Here is a 16,922-nt window from a genome sequence, read left to right as displayed (position 1 = left end):
TCTTAGAAATTCAACTGCTATCAAACCCAGCTCTGCACAGAATACTTTTCCAAAACTAACAGCAAAACTCAGCATTTAGGTCTTACTCTCGCAACCAGGCAGTTAATTATGCCCTTGTTTGGTTTTGCATATGTGAGATGTTATTTAGAAACTTGTTCTCAAGATCTTTTGCAAGGTGAGAATATGTATATACTTCTGAATTTCCCTTTTCTGTATGCTTCTAGAACTAAATCTTGGCTTGGGGGAGGTAGGGACAGTGTTTCCTACTTGTGTACACCAATGCTTAATAAGAAATAAAAGATTATATGTAATAAATAGCCTTAAATTAGCAAATTTTTCTAAAAATTTAGTAACATTCTCAGGAGTCAGGTTACTCTAAGGTATGTTATTAGTGAAACTTCTGTCGGTAAAGAAAATCTGTTAGGAGCTTATAGATAGGTTGACTTTCAATAAAATTTATTTTATCACAAATATTATAGCAAGAATTGACTCAGTGTACTTTTTTAAGAATGCCATTGTGCAGGGCTTTATAGGGATCATCTCATTTAATATAAATAATGAGAAAGCTTCTAGAATTATGAGTGTATATGTGTTTCTTTTAATGTTCCATAAAACTACTACTAGTAATAATAATAGATAATGTAATTTAACCATTCAAACTGTATGTTTACAATAGACACATGTAGGGATATAAAATGTTTACCAATAATGTAAAAAAGATTTTAATTTTGAAAACATGAGAGAAAATCAGTATTGTCATATTTTTAAATTATACAAACAGAAATACTGAATTTCAGTTTGGCATTTGTTAACGATTGTCAGAGCACAGTAATTAATATAAAATTTATTACTTTTTTCTGAGCCTCTGATTTTTCTGCAAATTTTTTTTTTTTTTTTTTTTTTTTTTTGCGGTATGTGGGCCTCTCACTGTTGTGGCCTCTCCCATTGCGGAGCACAGGCTCCGGACGCACAGGCTCGGCAGCCATGGCTCACGGGCCCAGCCGCTCCGCGGCATGTGGGATCTTCCCGGACCGGGGCACGAACCCGTGTCCCCTGCATCAGCAGGCAGACTCTCAACCACTGCGCCACCAGTGAAGCCCCAAATTTCTATTTTTATTCTCAAATGTTTCTTGTTTTTTAAATATAATTCTGCTTTGACCTATTGTTTGTTCAACCATTTGTGTACACTTACTGAAATACAACTAACTGAACACTAACTGTATACAATCCAAATCTCATTAAAATAAATTCAGCCCTAACGAAATTCTTCATACTCTTTAATACTGATTTCCCAGTCAGTGGCCTACCTGAAGTTTGAAGAAGTATTCTGAGTATAAAAAAAAAATTCTCATACTCTGTGACAGAAACTTATGAATGGATCCTTGCAGTTTGTCATAACAGGCTTTTACATATTAAGTCAACAGCATTCTGATTCTGTGTGTAATCAAAAAACTGTTATAAAGCAAAAACTAACACACCATTGTAAAGCAATAATACTCCAATAAAGATGTTAAAAAAAAAAGAACAATGCTGGCCAAACTTGAGAATGGTTGCCTTAATGACATCTCCTGATTACAATTGTATGACGTTTTCTGCAGCTATATCTAGATACGTTGACTAGGAAAATAACCTACTTTTTCAGCTCTGTTAAGCACCCCTTCCCTCCCTCCTTCCCTTCTTGTTCATCCATCCATTCACTCACTCGTTCATTCAGTTATTCAACAAATATGTATTGATCTTCTTTGTGCTAGGCAATGCAACTATGCTCTGGTAGTCAGTGATGAATGAGGGCCCTTTTGAAACCCTCTTACACTGTTGGTGGGAATGTAAATTGGGGCAGCCACTATGGAAAACAGTATGGAGGTTCCTCAAAAAACTAAAAATAGAGTTGCCATATGATCCAGCAATGCCACTCCTGGGCATATATCCAGAGAAAACTATAATTCAAAAAGATACATGCACCCCTATGTTCATAGCAGCACAGTAGCCAAGACATGGAAACAACCTAAATGTCCATCGACAGATGAATGGATAAAGAAGATGTGGTATACACACACACACACACACACACACACACACACACAATGGAATACTACTCAGCCATAAAAAAAGAATAAAATAATGCCATTTGCAGCAACATGGATGGACCTAGAGATTATCATACTAAGGGAAGTAAGTCAGAAACGGAAAGACAGATGCCATATAATATCACTTGCATGTGGAATCTAAAATATGACACAAATGAATTTACCTACGATACAGAAACAGACTGACAGATATAGAGAACAGACTTGTGGTTGCCAAGGGGGTTGCCCTTGGGATGAGAGAGGGCTGGATTGGGGGTTTGGGATTAGCAGATACAAAGTAGTATATATAGAATAGATAAACAACAAGGTCCTACTGTATAGCACAGGGAACTACATTCAATATCCTGTGATAAACCATAATGGAAAAGAATATGAAAAAGAATGTATATATATATATGTGTATAACTGAATCACTTTGCTGTACAGCAGAAATTAACACAACATTGTAAATCAACTATACTTCAATAAGATAAATTTTTTTAAAAAATACAAAGGGCCCTTTCTCTTAGAGCTTACTCTCTAGTTATTTTTGAACATACATGAAAATTTCAGAATTTGCTCCTTTTAATTCTAACCTACAGGTTTTCTTTATTGTTATGAAATATTTCAAACACTCAGATATATACCAAAAATTACATAACAAATACCCATGTATTACCACACAGGTTTAACAGACATTATTAATATTTTGCCATGTTTGCTTCAAATCTCTCCAGATGTAACCATTAACCTTAAGTTGGTATATATGCTTGTGTATATTATGACGTATGTTTTATATTTTTATTGCATATGTATAGATCTGTAAAGAATACGGTATTGTTTTATGTGGTTTTGTATTTTACATAAGTGATTTCATAGGGTACATACCCCTTTGCAGTTTTTGGTTTTTATTCAACATTATTTTTGCCAATTCTCCACGTTGATGCATGCAGATGAAGTTTTTTTCTCCATTCCTTTGCTGATGCATACTCAGGGTGTTTACATTTGTTTAGTATTGTGAGCAGTAGGTCACTGAGCATCTTTACACGTTTTCTTGTATACATGTTTGAGTGGTTCTGTAAGATGTACACCTCGTAGTGGACTTGCTGGATCACAGGGTGTACACATCTTCAATTTCGCTTTATCAAAGTGTATGGTCCAAGATGGCCGAATTGTTTATAAATCTGTTTTAAGTAAGGTGCAGTCTTAAGTACTGTCGCTAGGCTATTGAATTTTAGCTCACCTATTGTACTAAGCAGTGATAGATAGTGGGTGATTTCATTTTTTATTAGAATTTTATTATTTCATCTGTTAATAGAGGTTTAGACATAAATGAATACAGTGGCAAATTATACAAGCTTTTTAAATGACAATGAACATATTTTCTGACATTTTAAGTCGGTCCTCAAATCGGTTAACTTTTAAGCACACTTTAAATTAGTATTAGGTACTTAATTTTGAATAGCTACTTTAGTGACTTGAGAAACTATAACATTTTCTTTAATTATTCTGTGGTTAAAACCATAAATTTCATTTAATTTTATAATCTATGTTAACAGTGTTAGCCTAAAAGATTTTATATACAGATTTAAAATCTAGTGGTGAGTGTAAGCTTGCACTTAAAATATTTTGTAATTAAGCAAATGAAATATCACAAATAAGCAAAGAACTTTGGGAGGATCTAAGCTTTGTAAATGCTAGAGCTTTGTTTCATAATTTTTTGTTCTTCAAGGAATTAGGCTGTATTTTATCATTCTTTTTAATATGTTTACCGTAAGTGCTTTAAGAAGTAGACTGAATTTTAGCTGTAGCGAATGTATCATGCAGGGAGTATCCTGGTTTAAATTCTGAAGTGCTTTCACTCCTGCTTGCTTCCCCTTGAAACCGTCTAGAAAGAAGTTGGCACATTATTTTGCGAATGTTACTGGACATCAGGAAATACATGACTGGATCTAAACAGCTATTAAAAGATGAGAAAACCAGCATGATCTCATTGGTTTTGTGAACGATTTCCTTCCAATAGCAAGACGACATATTTAGCTGTGAAGAAATATAGACAAATCGGAAGCCATGATAGGGAACAAAACATACAGTAAAAATGATAAGCACAATAAAGGAATTCCGGGCTGTAGTGGCATATTTACCAGAATTAGGAAATTTTGACCTCCTTTTAGAAATCCTCAATAGATTCTTGCCAATCTTAATATAGGAAAGGATTATTAGTAGGAAAATTAGCCAGAACATTACCACAAGAATGTAGTTAAAAATTGCTTCTCCTTTTGCATTATGCTTATCTCTATAATGGAAACACATTGTGGAATTATGACCTCCTTTCTTAAGGGTTAAAATAATCATAGTTAAAAATCCAGCAAGGGCAATTATCCATACTATACAGCAAACATAAATACTCTGTTTGGTTGTTATCGCCTTCCGTTGTTGTATAGACCGATTAATTTTTATGTAGCGATCCAAACTGATGAATCCAAGCAAAATAATGCTAATGTACATGTTCATATAAAATAGTGTTCCCACAACCTTGCAAAGAATCACACCTAGTGTCCACTTGTTTTGGTTAATGTGATACATTATTCGGAAAGGGAGGCAGAAGATAAGTAAGAGGTCTGCAATGGCTACATTGAGTAGGTAAATCTGAATGGAATTCCTTTTGCGGTGGATACCCAGAAATACATAGAGGGCAATTATGTTTCCAATGAGGCCCACGATGAAAATAACAGAGTAGAATGTTGTTAACACATTAGAGAGTAATTTTTCATCCATGGAACAGGCAGTAAAATTTGAGGCTCCTGAGAAGTTGTGTGGCCATTGGACGCTGTGATTAGTTACAAAGTGCACTCCCTGGGAGGAGCAAGGCCAGCTGCTGACTGAAGTTGTCGTCATTGTTACCATCTGACTTCTCATTGTCTTCTGTAGGGATCAAAAAGTGAAGGTGCTAAATGACATGTTCCTTGACTGTAGCTTTTATGTCTTCAGATTTCTCCTACAACAGAATGCCAAACATTGAGTCACTTGTTATTTTAATAACAATTACTTCAGCTCAAAGCACAAATAGTAAATGATTTATTTTCAGACATTGTGAGAAGCTTTCCTTTTATCCTACTTTGGACCATTTGGATATCTACACAATATATGTAGCAGCATTATGGTATCACAAAACAAGCAGCACATATAGTAGAATCTTGTGGAATGTCCTGCTCTGACCTTTTCTATGCTATGATAAATGTTCAAGGTTTGTTTCATTTATTATATTAAAATAAATATATGAACTATGGAATCATCTTTTAGGGAAGTTTTTATGGGAATAGAGATGGAGGTGAAATGACAGCTCATATTTTTCGAAGATGAGTGTCAGTTTCCCTAAAGGTAGTTACAGACATGAGTGAGCTGGGCCCACTGCTGGCCCCTGTCCAGCTTCCTGCCTTGACTATTTCCCTCATAGGTGGCATTCATTCATTTTGACACGTATTGCCACATGGTATGTGACAGATAAACTGTGGCAGTCTCTCATTCCATGGTGGGAATAGGGGAAATAGTCCTAAATTTCTTCCTTTTCAACCTAACACCAAGTTGAGGGTATTAAAATCACTTGCCTACGGGGGCATGCAATTACCGTAACAGACCAATAGAGCACAGCACTTGCCTCATTAGGCAGGCTCATAACACTGCACAGGAGAGCAAAGTAGCCAAACAAAACCAAGTCAGGTGGTGACAGCCGCCAGTTAGGCACCTTGGAGAGTCTCCTTGACCTAGAAGCATAGAACATAGAGTGATAATGTAGATGGGAAAGAGGATGTGTAAACCAAGATTTTGGAAGGAAGTAACTGCAGCTGAAATATTCCGTGGGCTAGGTCATGTGAGACTGTTTGTAAAATAGTGTGTGAATTACACTTGTGTGTGGCAGCAGAGAATGTTAGCAGTGCTATTTGTTACTGGCTCTTTGCTGGGCATTGGCTGCTGTGAAGAGTTCAGTCTGAGAGGCCATCATAAAGAGGAGATGTGAGGAGAGGATTCCAGAGGGTCTTGTCACATTCCTTTCTTAGAGTGACTTCCCAAATTCTTTACAGAAGCTTCTTAGGAGGTGTCATAAAGACATTCAGGGCAAGGTTATCAAAATCAGACCTAACTAACTCTGTGACCTTCAGCCAACAACTTAATCTTTTCTAAGCCTTAGTTTCTTTGTTTGTAGAAATGGAAAAATGCATTCTACAAACAACAAAACTGGAACATAACAAGTGTTATGTTTACCCTGGAACATAATAAGTGTTCAATGACAGTTAGCTTTAAAAAAAAAAACACCTTTTGATTAATTTTGTTTTAGTGAATATCTCACACTTGGCTAAGTACTGCTTGGAAAACGAAGGTGAAAATGACAGAGACCCTGCTCTCGGTAAATATTTTTTCAGGAGTGTGCATTTAAACTTTGAATGCTGTACAGTGGATTTGAATTACCATAATTAATTTCCTGATTTGACCTTATACACAGAGAAAAGCATTTGGAAGAAGTTAGCCTTTCTTAAAACTACCTATAATTTGATCAAGAAGAAACCATTTTATTAGAGTGTGAAATTCCTGTTTAAAATTTTGTCAAGGGGGGAAATCGAATCCTTGGTAGAGGAACTGACTGGTGAAGAGGAAGTTATGTAATCCCTGGTAAGAGCCTGTCGCCAGAGCCGAGGACAACGGAGGGAGGGAGGCAAGAGGACTGAGCCTGGTCTGTCGTGTGTCTCAACTGCACGGAGACAGATTTCACAAAGCTTATAGAAACTTACACGCGTGTTTCTGGTGATCTGAAATTCTAAACAGGAAAGGGCAATCCGGGAAGAATGGCAGGCTGCCACAAATGGAGCTGATAATGCAATGTAGATTACCAGGAAGAGGAGAAGGGCCCCTGTAGGGGATCTGTGTTGTGTGGTCACATAGGGAATTGGCTGAGGCTCAGGTAGAAACATCTCATAGCCACTGATGAAAGTGAGCTGAGGCATGACAGGTGACACGATTTTGAGAGCTCAGACAGCTGAAATGACTTTAAAGGTTATAGAGTTTTTGTTTTGTTTTTTTTTTCTTCTCCATTGCTATATTTTAAAACTCCATTAGGGTTAGGAAACAAGTCTGTTTTGTTTGCCTCTGTGTACCAAGTGTTTAGCACAATAAATGCTGTTGAATGAAAAAGGGAATTTAGTAGAAAAGTATGTAAAGTCCTACATGTGGATATTAAAATAAACTATTCAAGTACAGGAAGGCCTTTAGCTACATGAACAAAAACACAATTGCAATTGACTGCAGTTGCTGTGTCCGCAGTGTGACGTGGCTGCAGCAAAAACTAACCTGTCTTTGGTTGACTTCATACCTATGGAGTGTCTTAAAGGAAGATTGTCACTACTAATCGGTACTGTCCTAAGCTGGTAGGGTTCCACCTGGAATACAGTGTTTCATCCTCAGCAGCACACTTAAAAAAGGCCACAGAGCCAATGCGGGGGGAAGAGCCCAAATCATGTCAGAGGAGCAAGTGGAAGGAAACAGGCACCTGGAGATGTGAACACTTTCAAGGCCATGGAGAAAAGCATTTCACCTCCTAATGTATGTCTTCAGAAAGCAGAAGAAGGACCAGTGAGTAAAAATGCAGAGACAGATGTTGCCTGCTTTTAAGGAAATGCTTTTTTAGAATGAAACAATCTATTTGGGGAGGCAATAAGGTTTTACCACGGAAGATTTTTTGAGACTGCCACAGTTGGATACTTTGTAGAAGAGACTCTCAGTGGCTCTCAATCCCGGCTGCATATTAGAATCCTCTTGAGGGCTTTTTAAAGATACCAATGCCTGGCTCCATCCCCAGATCTTCTGATTTAATTGGTCTGGAATGGGCTCCAGGCAATGGTTTCCTTTAAAAGCTCCTCAGGGGATTCTAATGTGAAGTCAGAATTGAACCCTTGAGCTAGATGACTAAACCAGTAACTAATATTTATTTAGCATATGCTGTGTACCAGACAGTGTGTTAAGCACATTTATATTATTTCATTTACATAATCCTTATAATAACTTTGTGAGGTAGGTATTAATGAAAGATAAAGATGTTTTGATCGTTACCCATGACCACAGAGCTCTTAAATGTCTGTACCCAAGTTGAGACTCAGATCCGTCTAGCTTTTAGAGCCCATGATCCTTTTCACCAAACCTCACTCCTCCTAATCACATATGATCAGCCTTTTCTTTATTAATGATGAGTTCTGTCAGCGGCATTTTGACATGATTCCTTTAGCATTATCCACATTAGCGATTTTAAGAAAAGATTGTCATCTAGCTTTTACCTCTTTGGAAAAGGTACTAACCTTTTTATTTGCTATGTCCATTATAGTAAGTAAGTAAGTCCAGAGTTTACAGAATCACAAATCATTCATCAGAATGTTCAGCATATTCCCCAGAGCATATCTTTTCAAACTTATTTCTAGGCCTGATTGTCATTATCAAGATGTTTCTAGAAAGCCATTAGCGCAAAGCACGTAGCCTGAAACCATTTGCCTCAGCTCTAATCTGCAAATGAAATAAATAAATAATAGTTGTACAAGATCACCAATAAACCTTTCTGGTTTTGCTTTATTTTCAAGCTTAAAGAGAAGAATGTATTTGTTTAAATAGTAGTAGTAGCTGTCATTTAGAACCCTGTATTGAATGGCTAGTGTTCAGTCATTTATTAACAAATTAACATATTAGATTCTGTTTGGAACTTAATGGCTGATTTCTGCCTCCTTTACAATGTGTCAATCACTCGCTGTTCCTAAGGCCATTTACTGATGTTTTAAAAACTACTTACTTGATTTGTTAAGAATGGCCAGTGAAGATAGGAAACAAACCACTGCATTCACATAGGAACCAGTTTCCTAGTGGACATTAGTTGTGACTGGTGTGAAGTGGTCACAGTGGTTTTCTGATAGTAGATGGTTAATGGTTTTTAATGTTGTGACTTGACAAATCCTGAAGTTCGCAACCCTGTATTAGTGCTGCATTGTACCCACCAGCACCACCCTCCCCTTGCCTGTAATTTTTCAGCTGGCTCCTACAGGAGCTTCTGTATTAGAGGGCAGGACCCGACAGATTCCACTGTGGCCTCCAATGAGCAAAAGCTTTTTAAATGCAGTTTGGGTATGTTTGTGAAAACATCACATTGCTATGTTAAAATACATACCTAGTTGGCAGTGGTAGCAGCCGTTTACGTTTGTAGTTTGACTTGATAATCACTGAATCATTCAGGCCATGCTTTAAAAATTGCACTAATTTCTGCATACAAAGTGAAAATTGAAAGCATGTTACTTTAGAAAGAATATTAGTAGTACATTAGCTTTTGTTATCAATTTAACTGTAGCTAAAACATTTTTTAATTTTAGGTGAATTCACTAAAGGGTATTTTGCTTTTTCTTTTCTCTAATATTCACTATATTAACTTCTGAAACACGAAACTTAAAATTTAATTGGTCTGGTAAATTACCATAAAATAGAAATCATATAATAAAGAAAATACTATTATTGAAAATAGGGAGTCAGCATAACTTAATAAAGTTAATAAGTTACAGATCACTTATAATACACTGGAAATAAAATTTGTTGCATATGAAAATAACTTTTAATTGATTCAAGTAGATCTGCAAGTCTTTGTGGCAGTACACAAAATACAGTATAAACAATGTGACAGTATTGATAGTATGAGCGTAAATATCTCATGTCCTAAAGTACTTCAAGTAACTAAGAAGACAGCCTCATTTTAAGTCAAGTCACGGCAGAGGTATCATTCAGTTTACTCAGGTTTCTAGAAACAAAGTGTTGCTAGTCACCATGAAGCAGGTTTCATTTATATTACTCAGATAATCAGAATGTAACTTAAAAAAAACGGATCATTATGCAGTTGAAATCAAGGCATACTCACAGTTCAGGCTCTCTTGCAGTAAAAGGAGCTGAACCCCAAGATTCCCTAGACACAGAGACTCGTCTTGGTGTGTCAGCTGGGTTCCTCCATCCGGTTGTGGTGCAATTGGTTGGGGTTGTCTTTTTATTTTTTATATTTGCATGTGGTGGTAGGTGTGTTTTTTCTCTTTTCTTTCTTTTTTCAATATGACAACCCTTAGACTCCTTGTGAAAATATTAAAAAAAAAAACCCTACCACTATGCAACAACTTTATCTTTAAGCTTAATCGACACTTAACTTTGAGAAATTATTTATATCTTTTCTATGAATACCTTCCACTTGGACAATTGTGAAAAGTTTTCCCTCCTTCCCCCCGCATAAAGGTTATAAATTCTAAGCAGAAATATGCATTTTTCTGTTTCTCCTAACTAATGATACATAATATGCTACATGTACTTTTAAAGCACAAGCATTTAATTTCTCTTTCTTTCTGGATTCATTTTAGAAACTAACAATCACATAAAGTGGCATTCCTGTGTCAACAAAAAATTGGCATTTTCCATTGGCACTTGCCATCTACCTCTACAAGGATTAAATCATGTGCTGCTGCAGCTGCTGACTTTCAACACGCCCTGAAAGGAGTTCAGGGTGGAGAGCTGAAATGAGGCCCTCTGTGCTCTGGGAAAAACTGGCAGAACAGGGCTTCAGATAGTTAGATATTTTCAGGAGACAATTGTATGAGCCCAATTCTTGTATCTCATATCTAGAGAAACACTAAAATCCTTCATGGTGACGTCTGCTCCTCGTGACTAGCAGTAACCTGCACGAGACTAGCAGAAACCTTTTGTAAAAAATATGTGCTTGATTGTATGTATTCCCCCTTCACCAAAATCACTGACCTTCCCCCCTGTCTCTTTGGAGCAGTTTCTCAGAGCTATCTGGGATGCTGTCTCCCAGGCTGCAGTCCTCATTTTGCCCCCAATAAAACGTAACTCGCAACTCTCACGTTGTGCTTTTTTTTTTTTTTTTCCCCGGTACGCGGGCCTCTCACTGCTGTGGCCTCTCCTGTTGCAGAGCACAGGCTCCGGACGCGCAGGCTCAGCGGCCATGGCTCATGGGCCCAGCCGCTCCGCAGCATGTGGGATCTTCCCGGACCGGGGCACGAACCCGTGTCCCCTGCATCGGCAGGCGGACTCTCAACCACTGCGCCACCAGGGAAGCCCGTGCATTTTTTTTAAGTCGACACCTGTATTGCATTATAGTAACATGAGTAATGAATTATTTTATTATTTTTTAAAAGGTTTATTTGATCTGTGTGTTATTTTAGTATATTTTCATGTATTCCCTTAAGGCCTTGGATTTATTTTCTAAAACAATCTTATAATTTTAGGGTTAGATGAAATTTGTGATAGTATTCTCTCCTTTTTAGCACCATGATGAACTCTCCCAAGTAAATTAAAATATCTCCTATATTTTAAAGAAAATAATGAAGTAATTCTGCAGGGGTTTTTTGTGGTCCTAGTCCAATATTTAACCACTATCTGTCCCTCTATGTAACTGTTGGCCCTGCAGTTTAACGTCATTTCTTCTTTTTTGTTGTCATCTGAAATGAAGAAGTTAGTTAATATCCTCCTCATAATTGTTACCCTGTAGCTTTGTTTACTTTACACTAAATATTTAACTCATTGGGCTTTATCTAACATTCTAATTATTTCTGGGTACATACACTCTTCTAAACATCATATTCTCCAGAGCTTTTAGTTTGTTATAAATATGACACATGGGACAGAATATTTTTAAATTGCCAGAATAAAAATATTTTGTAGCTCTTACTTCACTCTAGAACTTCTGAGAAGGAAGATGATTACTGTATTGGTCTAGGAGGAATTTGTGTGTGTGTGTGTGTGTGTGTGTGTGTTGTTAAAAAAATATAACATTAAATTAACTATCTTAACTATTTTAAAAAGTACAGTTCGGTAGTGTTAAGTATATTTATACTGTGCGAAAGTATACTTATATTGTTATACTTTATAAGGTATATTTATATTGTTCAGTAGTGTTAAATATACTTATTGTTGTGTTTATATATAGAAATTTTTCATCTTGCCAAACTGAAAGTCTGTGTCCACTAAACATTAGCCCCCTCTCCCTCTTCCCCTACCCTTGGCAACTACCTTTCTACTTTCTATGATTTTTGACTACTCTAGGTAATTCATTTGAGTCAGATCGTACAGTATTTGTCCTTTTATGACAGGCTTATTTCGTTTAGCATAATATCCTTGAGGTTCACCCATGTTGTACCATGTGACAGGATTTCCTGCTTTTTCAAGCTACGTAATATTCCATTGTATGTACATACCATATTTTCTTTATCCATTCATCTGTCAGTGGACATTTGGGTTGCTTCCACCTCTTGACTATTGTGAATAATGCTGCAATAAACATAGGTGTACAAATATCTTTTCGGGATCCTGGCAGGATTTATTTAAATGACTAAATAGTGTTTATCTATTATATGTTCTATTTCATAAAATCTAATATAAAATTTTTATCATGCTAGCTATTTTTCCACACCTAAGCCATCCCTTTTCAAAACACTAATTCTGTTTTAATCTTCAGTTCCCTGATGACCCTACTGTGACCAGGTTTGAATGTAAGCTTTTCTTAGTTCTTCCTTTATATGAGCTTTTTCCTGTTCATTCTGAACTTTCTGCTTTTTGTTTTGGTGTTCTCAGCTTATTCCCATACATGCTCTTCTGCTCACCCTTCCTCTTCCTTGAACTCTGTTGATATCTTAGCTTTTTATTTATACAAAAGATAGAAGTAGAAAAGAAGAAATAAATGGATATGCTTGTTTGGTGCCATCCATTTATGATATTACCGGCCTTTCTTATCTAGATCCCAACCCTTGTTAAATTCAGCTCACCACCCACTCCAGGCCTGAACCTCACCAGCTAACATGAGGACTGCTGGGTACAAACACAGAAGAGTGCTGATTGGTCTTGTTTCAAACTCATGACCACAAACCTCGAGTGGGCCCCTATGCTGCCAACAGTCCTGCTATATTTCCTTAGTCTGGTGGTTCTCAAAAAGTATGGCTCCTAGACCAGTAGCATCAACATCACTCAGGACAAGACAAACAAACAAAAAAACCATCACTCAGGACCTTATTAGAGATGCACATCCTTAAGCTCATCCCAGACCTTATGAGTCAGAGACTCTGGGGATGTAGGCCAGCAGATCTGTGTGATGATGATACTAAAGTTTACCAACCACTGTCTTAGTTCATTTTCATGTTCTTTGAAAACCCTTTTCACACCTTCACTCTTCTGCCAACAACCCCCTCTCCTTCCTCACTTCCACCTGCTGATCACTTTTTATTTCAAGTAAATGGAAAATAGAAGTGCTCAGAAGAGAACTTCCTCATCTTCTTACATCCACATCTGCCTGCATCTACAGGTGCCCCTGTATCCTACCTTCTTCGCTGTCACTAGGGCCAACCCCCTTCCCACTTGCATATTATATCCCATCCCCTTTCTCTTCTGGGGTTGTTTTTTCCTTTCTACAGGATCTTTCCCATCAGCGCGCAAATGTTTCTCTTTAAAAAAACAAAACAAAAAAACAAACCTCCCTGAAGATGTCTAGGTAATGCTATGGAGTCATCTAATGCACGTGTTGTTATGTGAAAATTTTGAGTATTTGTATTATTGTCTCATTTTCAAAACAAAACCAAACAATGGAAGGATAAACCAAAAACTAATGCCAATGAGGTGAGAGAAATGAGGAGAGGGGACAAAAGCTAGGCCTCTCTGAAAGGTATTTGTTTATGGTTTTGCCTTTGGAACTTTGTGTACATGTTTTGTATAATTAAAACACCAAATTAAGTCAAAATCTAATTAAAACAAATTGGCCTCACTGTGTAACAAATTGAAAGTATAACCACAAGGAGAATTCTTTTAAGTGACTTTAAAATAGGGTGGGTTGTTTTGTTTTGTTTTCATTTTACATAATTTTAGATTTACAGAAAAGTTATTGTACAAGAAAAGTACAAGGAATTTCAGACACCTTTCGCTCAGATTCCCCATATGTTAACATTTTACCTTTTGTAGTTAGTAAGTATCCTGTGGGGAGCTACTCTGAGATTATACAAACATCCTGTCACTCTTCAAGCTTTCACCCACTAGTTAGAACCCTTTGCTGGTTCTTATCTGACTCAGTTATTACGATGATAACTGCCCAATGGTGATTTTCTAATGCCAGAATTTATTCTACATTTATGAATTGATTTTCTACTTAAAGGAAAGCTTTTCCTTCTCCCCATTCATTTACTTATTTACATCAGCATAGACTCATGAATTCTTACTTTGTTGAATAGTAAAACAGTATTTTGATACATCTGACAAAAAGAATCACGAAGAAATCCTAAACAGCATACAGTGGTTTTGTTGTTACTGGTAATGGAAATGTTGTTATTTTGAAACTTTTATACACACACATTAAAGGAAAAAGCAAATGAATGATTATGTTAATGTCATTAGGTACCAACATTATCTGACAAAATCGAAGAAGTAAAATTAAAAACTATAATTGAGTAGGAAGAAGCATCAGTATGAATTGGTGATTTATGTTTTTCCTTCTAAAAAATAAGTAATTTTTAGCTATGTCCGCTTGAAGAGTCGAAGCGGCGATAACCTAATAGCAGTACTATACCTAATATCCATATTGTGGATTTAAGTACCTTTACCCACTAAACAGAAATGGGACTGTTTGGAGAAATGGCCAGCTCCAATTCTGGGGCAAGAAATGAACAAGACAAGCCTTGAACACCTTGTGCCTGAAAGCAAGGAAGTTATCAGACTCCTAGAGTCTTACAAAAGGACATAAAAGCTGACTTAAGTAGGGGCTCTCACTGGCCAAAAACAGGACAATTCGAGCATGAAAATGAATAATGACTGCAATTGATTAAAACACATCAAAAATATTAAAAATCTATAAATCATTATAGACAACCGCAGAAGCCTCCTACCTGGTCTCCTTTCTTCCACACTTGTGCCCTTGCAATCTCTTCTCCACGCAGCAGCTCAAGTGATCCTTTCAAAACCGAAAACTCATCTTAATGCTCTTCTGCTCAAAACTTTCCAGTGGTTTTCTATCTTGCTCAGCCTAAAACCCAGAGTTCTGGCCTTGACTTCAAAACCCTAGACCACAGGGTCTTTGATCATCTGAATCGCATTTTCCACCACTCTTCCCTTTGTTCATTCCTTTCCCAACACACTGGCTTCTTTACTCTTCTCCAAACTTACCAACCCCCTTTGTGCCTCTGGGCCTTTGTACTTATTATCCTCCACACCAAGATCTTGCTTCCATGTGGTTTGCTCTGCGACTTCATTCTGGTCTGTGTTCACATATTACCCTATTAGAGAGGCCTTCTCTGACACCCCTTCTCTTATTAAATAGCAGCTCCCTAGTCTTCAAACCTGTCACACCTACTTCCCTACCAGCCTAATTTTACTTCATAGCACTTAACACTACCTAGTCTTGTATTCATTTACGTATGTTGGTTTCTTTGTTTATTCTCTATCTTAAATTCCAATTTTATGACTTATCTCACTTAAGCGTTTGTTGAGAGTGACTGAATCCATGCGCTGCTGGATACATAGATCTCAGTGTAACATTAACTTAAGCATAAATATAGTCAACAAACTATATAAAGTATATACTCTGGGATTCTGATTTAAGCTTCTACTACTCCTTCCTAAGAAGGTGTTGAAGACACTGGCCAGGAAACCCTGTCTGGGTCTAGTTTGTATTTTCTTCTTCTGCATCATGGCCACCCTTTTCTAGGCTGGTTCATTTGCTGTGCCCCACACTACAATCATGCCAGGGCTATTGCTTTTTTCTTCAGGTCTGTTGTCATTGATCTCTGTTTGAACCAGCTGAAAGTTCTCATTGAGGGAGAGCACTCTTTATCAATTGGTTTCTGTAGAGGTTTGCTTGTTCTTCCATAGACTCTTCTGGCTACTTTGTGTCTTCCTGCAGTTTGCTCACCATTCCAGTACACTTGCTTTTTCTCTCCTCTCTTTCTCTAACTCATACACAGTCATACATACATTTATGTTCAAGGGCTCATCTTTCTTTGTGCTAGACTCTATAGTAAAGGTCTTTAAACAGCCTTGGACAAAAAGTAACTTCCAAAGTGGAACCCTGATGCTTTCATTGGGCAGAGTAAGGATCCCTCCCACTTTTGCGTATCCATCATCAAACATCTCTCCGGGTGTACCAGCTCAGAGTTTTATTGCACAGGTCTCTTCATGCCCACTCTCATGTAGGCTAAACCTGAACTAAAACTGTGTCATTTTATGTATGAGCAAGTATAGGACAGAATAAAAAATACTTTTATCTTCCAAGCCTGAAGAGGCTTACCTTTTTCACTAACTGGTATTTTAAGAACAGGTCATAGCATATGTAATGTTAGTCATGTTGGGGAGCATAGTATTTGAGCAGAGACCAAAGTTCCCTACAATTAAATGCTTTCCTGACACCAGCCCCAACAAGGTCCCAGAAAGAGGCAGATGCAGAGGACAAGCTCCTCCAAAGAAACTCTCATTGTGACCACAAAGCATATGATTCTTAGCCCTGGTCAAGCAGCTACTCCTCAGGGAGTTTGTCTTTACCCTGGACTAGAGGCCAGCCAAGTAGTCTCCTTTCCCCCTTCTCCTTTCTCACCTCCCATTCCCACAGAGAGGAAGGGCAGGTCCAGAGAAAAGACCCCAGGAAGAGCATTGAATTCCCCAGGAGCCAGTCTCAGTTAAAGTCATTAAATCTGACTCTTCTTACTTGGGGGTGGAATGAATAAAGAAAAGAAATAGGATGGTGGGAGAGTGGACAAAGAAAGGACCGTCAACATCCCCTAAGGGCCAAGATACAGTGGCTCTGTAGGTCAA

General features: G+C 37.4%; 2 protein-coding genes across 8 annotated transcripts in view; one reads left to right on the top strand and one right to left on the bottom strand.

Moving 5' to 3' along the window:
- Positions 1 to 16,922, top strand: part of CASK (calcium/calmodulin dependent serine protein kinase) — a 385,576-nt gene that overhangs the window by 231,615 nt on the left and 137,039 nt on the right. The window contains exon 1 of one of the 6 annotated variants that reach the window (XM_082681942.1): positions 12,596 to 12,631. The exons of the other annotated variants lie outside the window; for them this stretch is intronic. The gene's annotated coding sequence lies outside the window, so the exon portion shown is untranslated. Of the gene's footprint in view, positions 1 to 12,595; positions 12,632 to 16,922 lie in introns of those variants that run through there. 6 annotated transcript variants of the gene reach the window in all.
- Positions 3,343 to 10,063, bottom strand: GPR34 (G protein-coupled receptor 34). 2 transcript variants are annotated; one of them, XM_082681671.1, is made up of 4 exons: positions 10,000 to 10,063; positions 9,265 to 9,356; positions 5,725 to 5,830; positions 3,343 to 5,064 (listed from the first exon to the last, which is right to left on the bottom strand). In XM_082681671.1, the coding sequence occupies exon 4, from the start codon at positions 4,983 to 4,985 to the stop codon at positions 3,849 to 3,851; it is 1,137 nt and encodes a 378-aa protein (XP_082537797.1). In that variant the 5' UTR covers positions 4,986 to 5,064; positions 5,725 to 5,830; positions 9,265 to 9,356; positions 10,000 to 10,063; the 3' UTR covers positions 3,343 to 3,848. The 2 variants fall into 2 exon arrangements, with proteins under 2 accessions (XP_082537797.1, XP_082537798.1); XM_082681672.1 differs by lacking the exon at positions 5,725 to 5,830.

Source organism: Grampus griseus (genome assembly GCF_964374135.1).
Source record: "Grampus griseus genome assembly, chromosome: X".
Classification (NCBI taxonomy): Eukaryota; Metazoa; Chordata; class Mammalia; order Artiodactyla; family Delphinidae; genus Grampus; species Grampus griseus.
The sequence above is the reverse complement of the archived record's forward strand: the minus strand, read 5'-3'. Positions and strand labels throughout refer to the sequence as shown.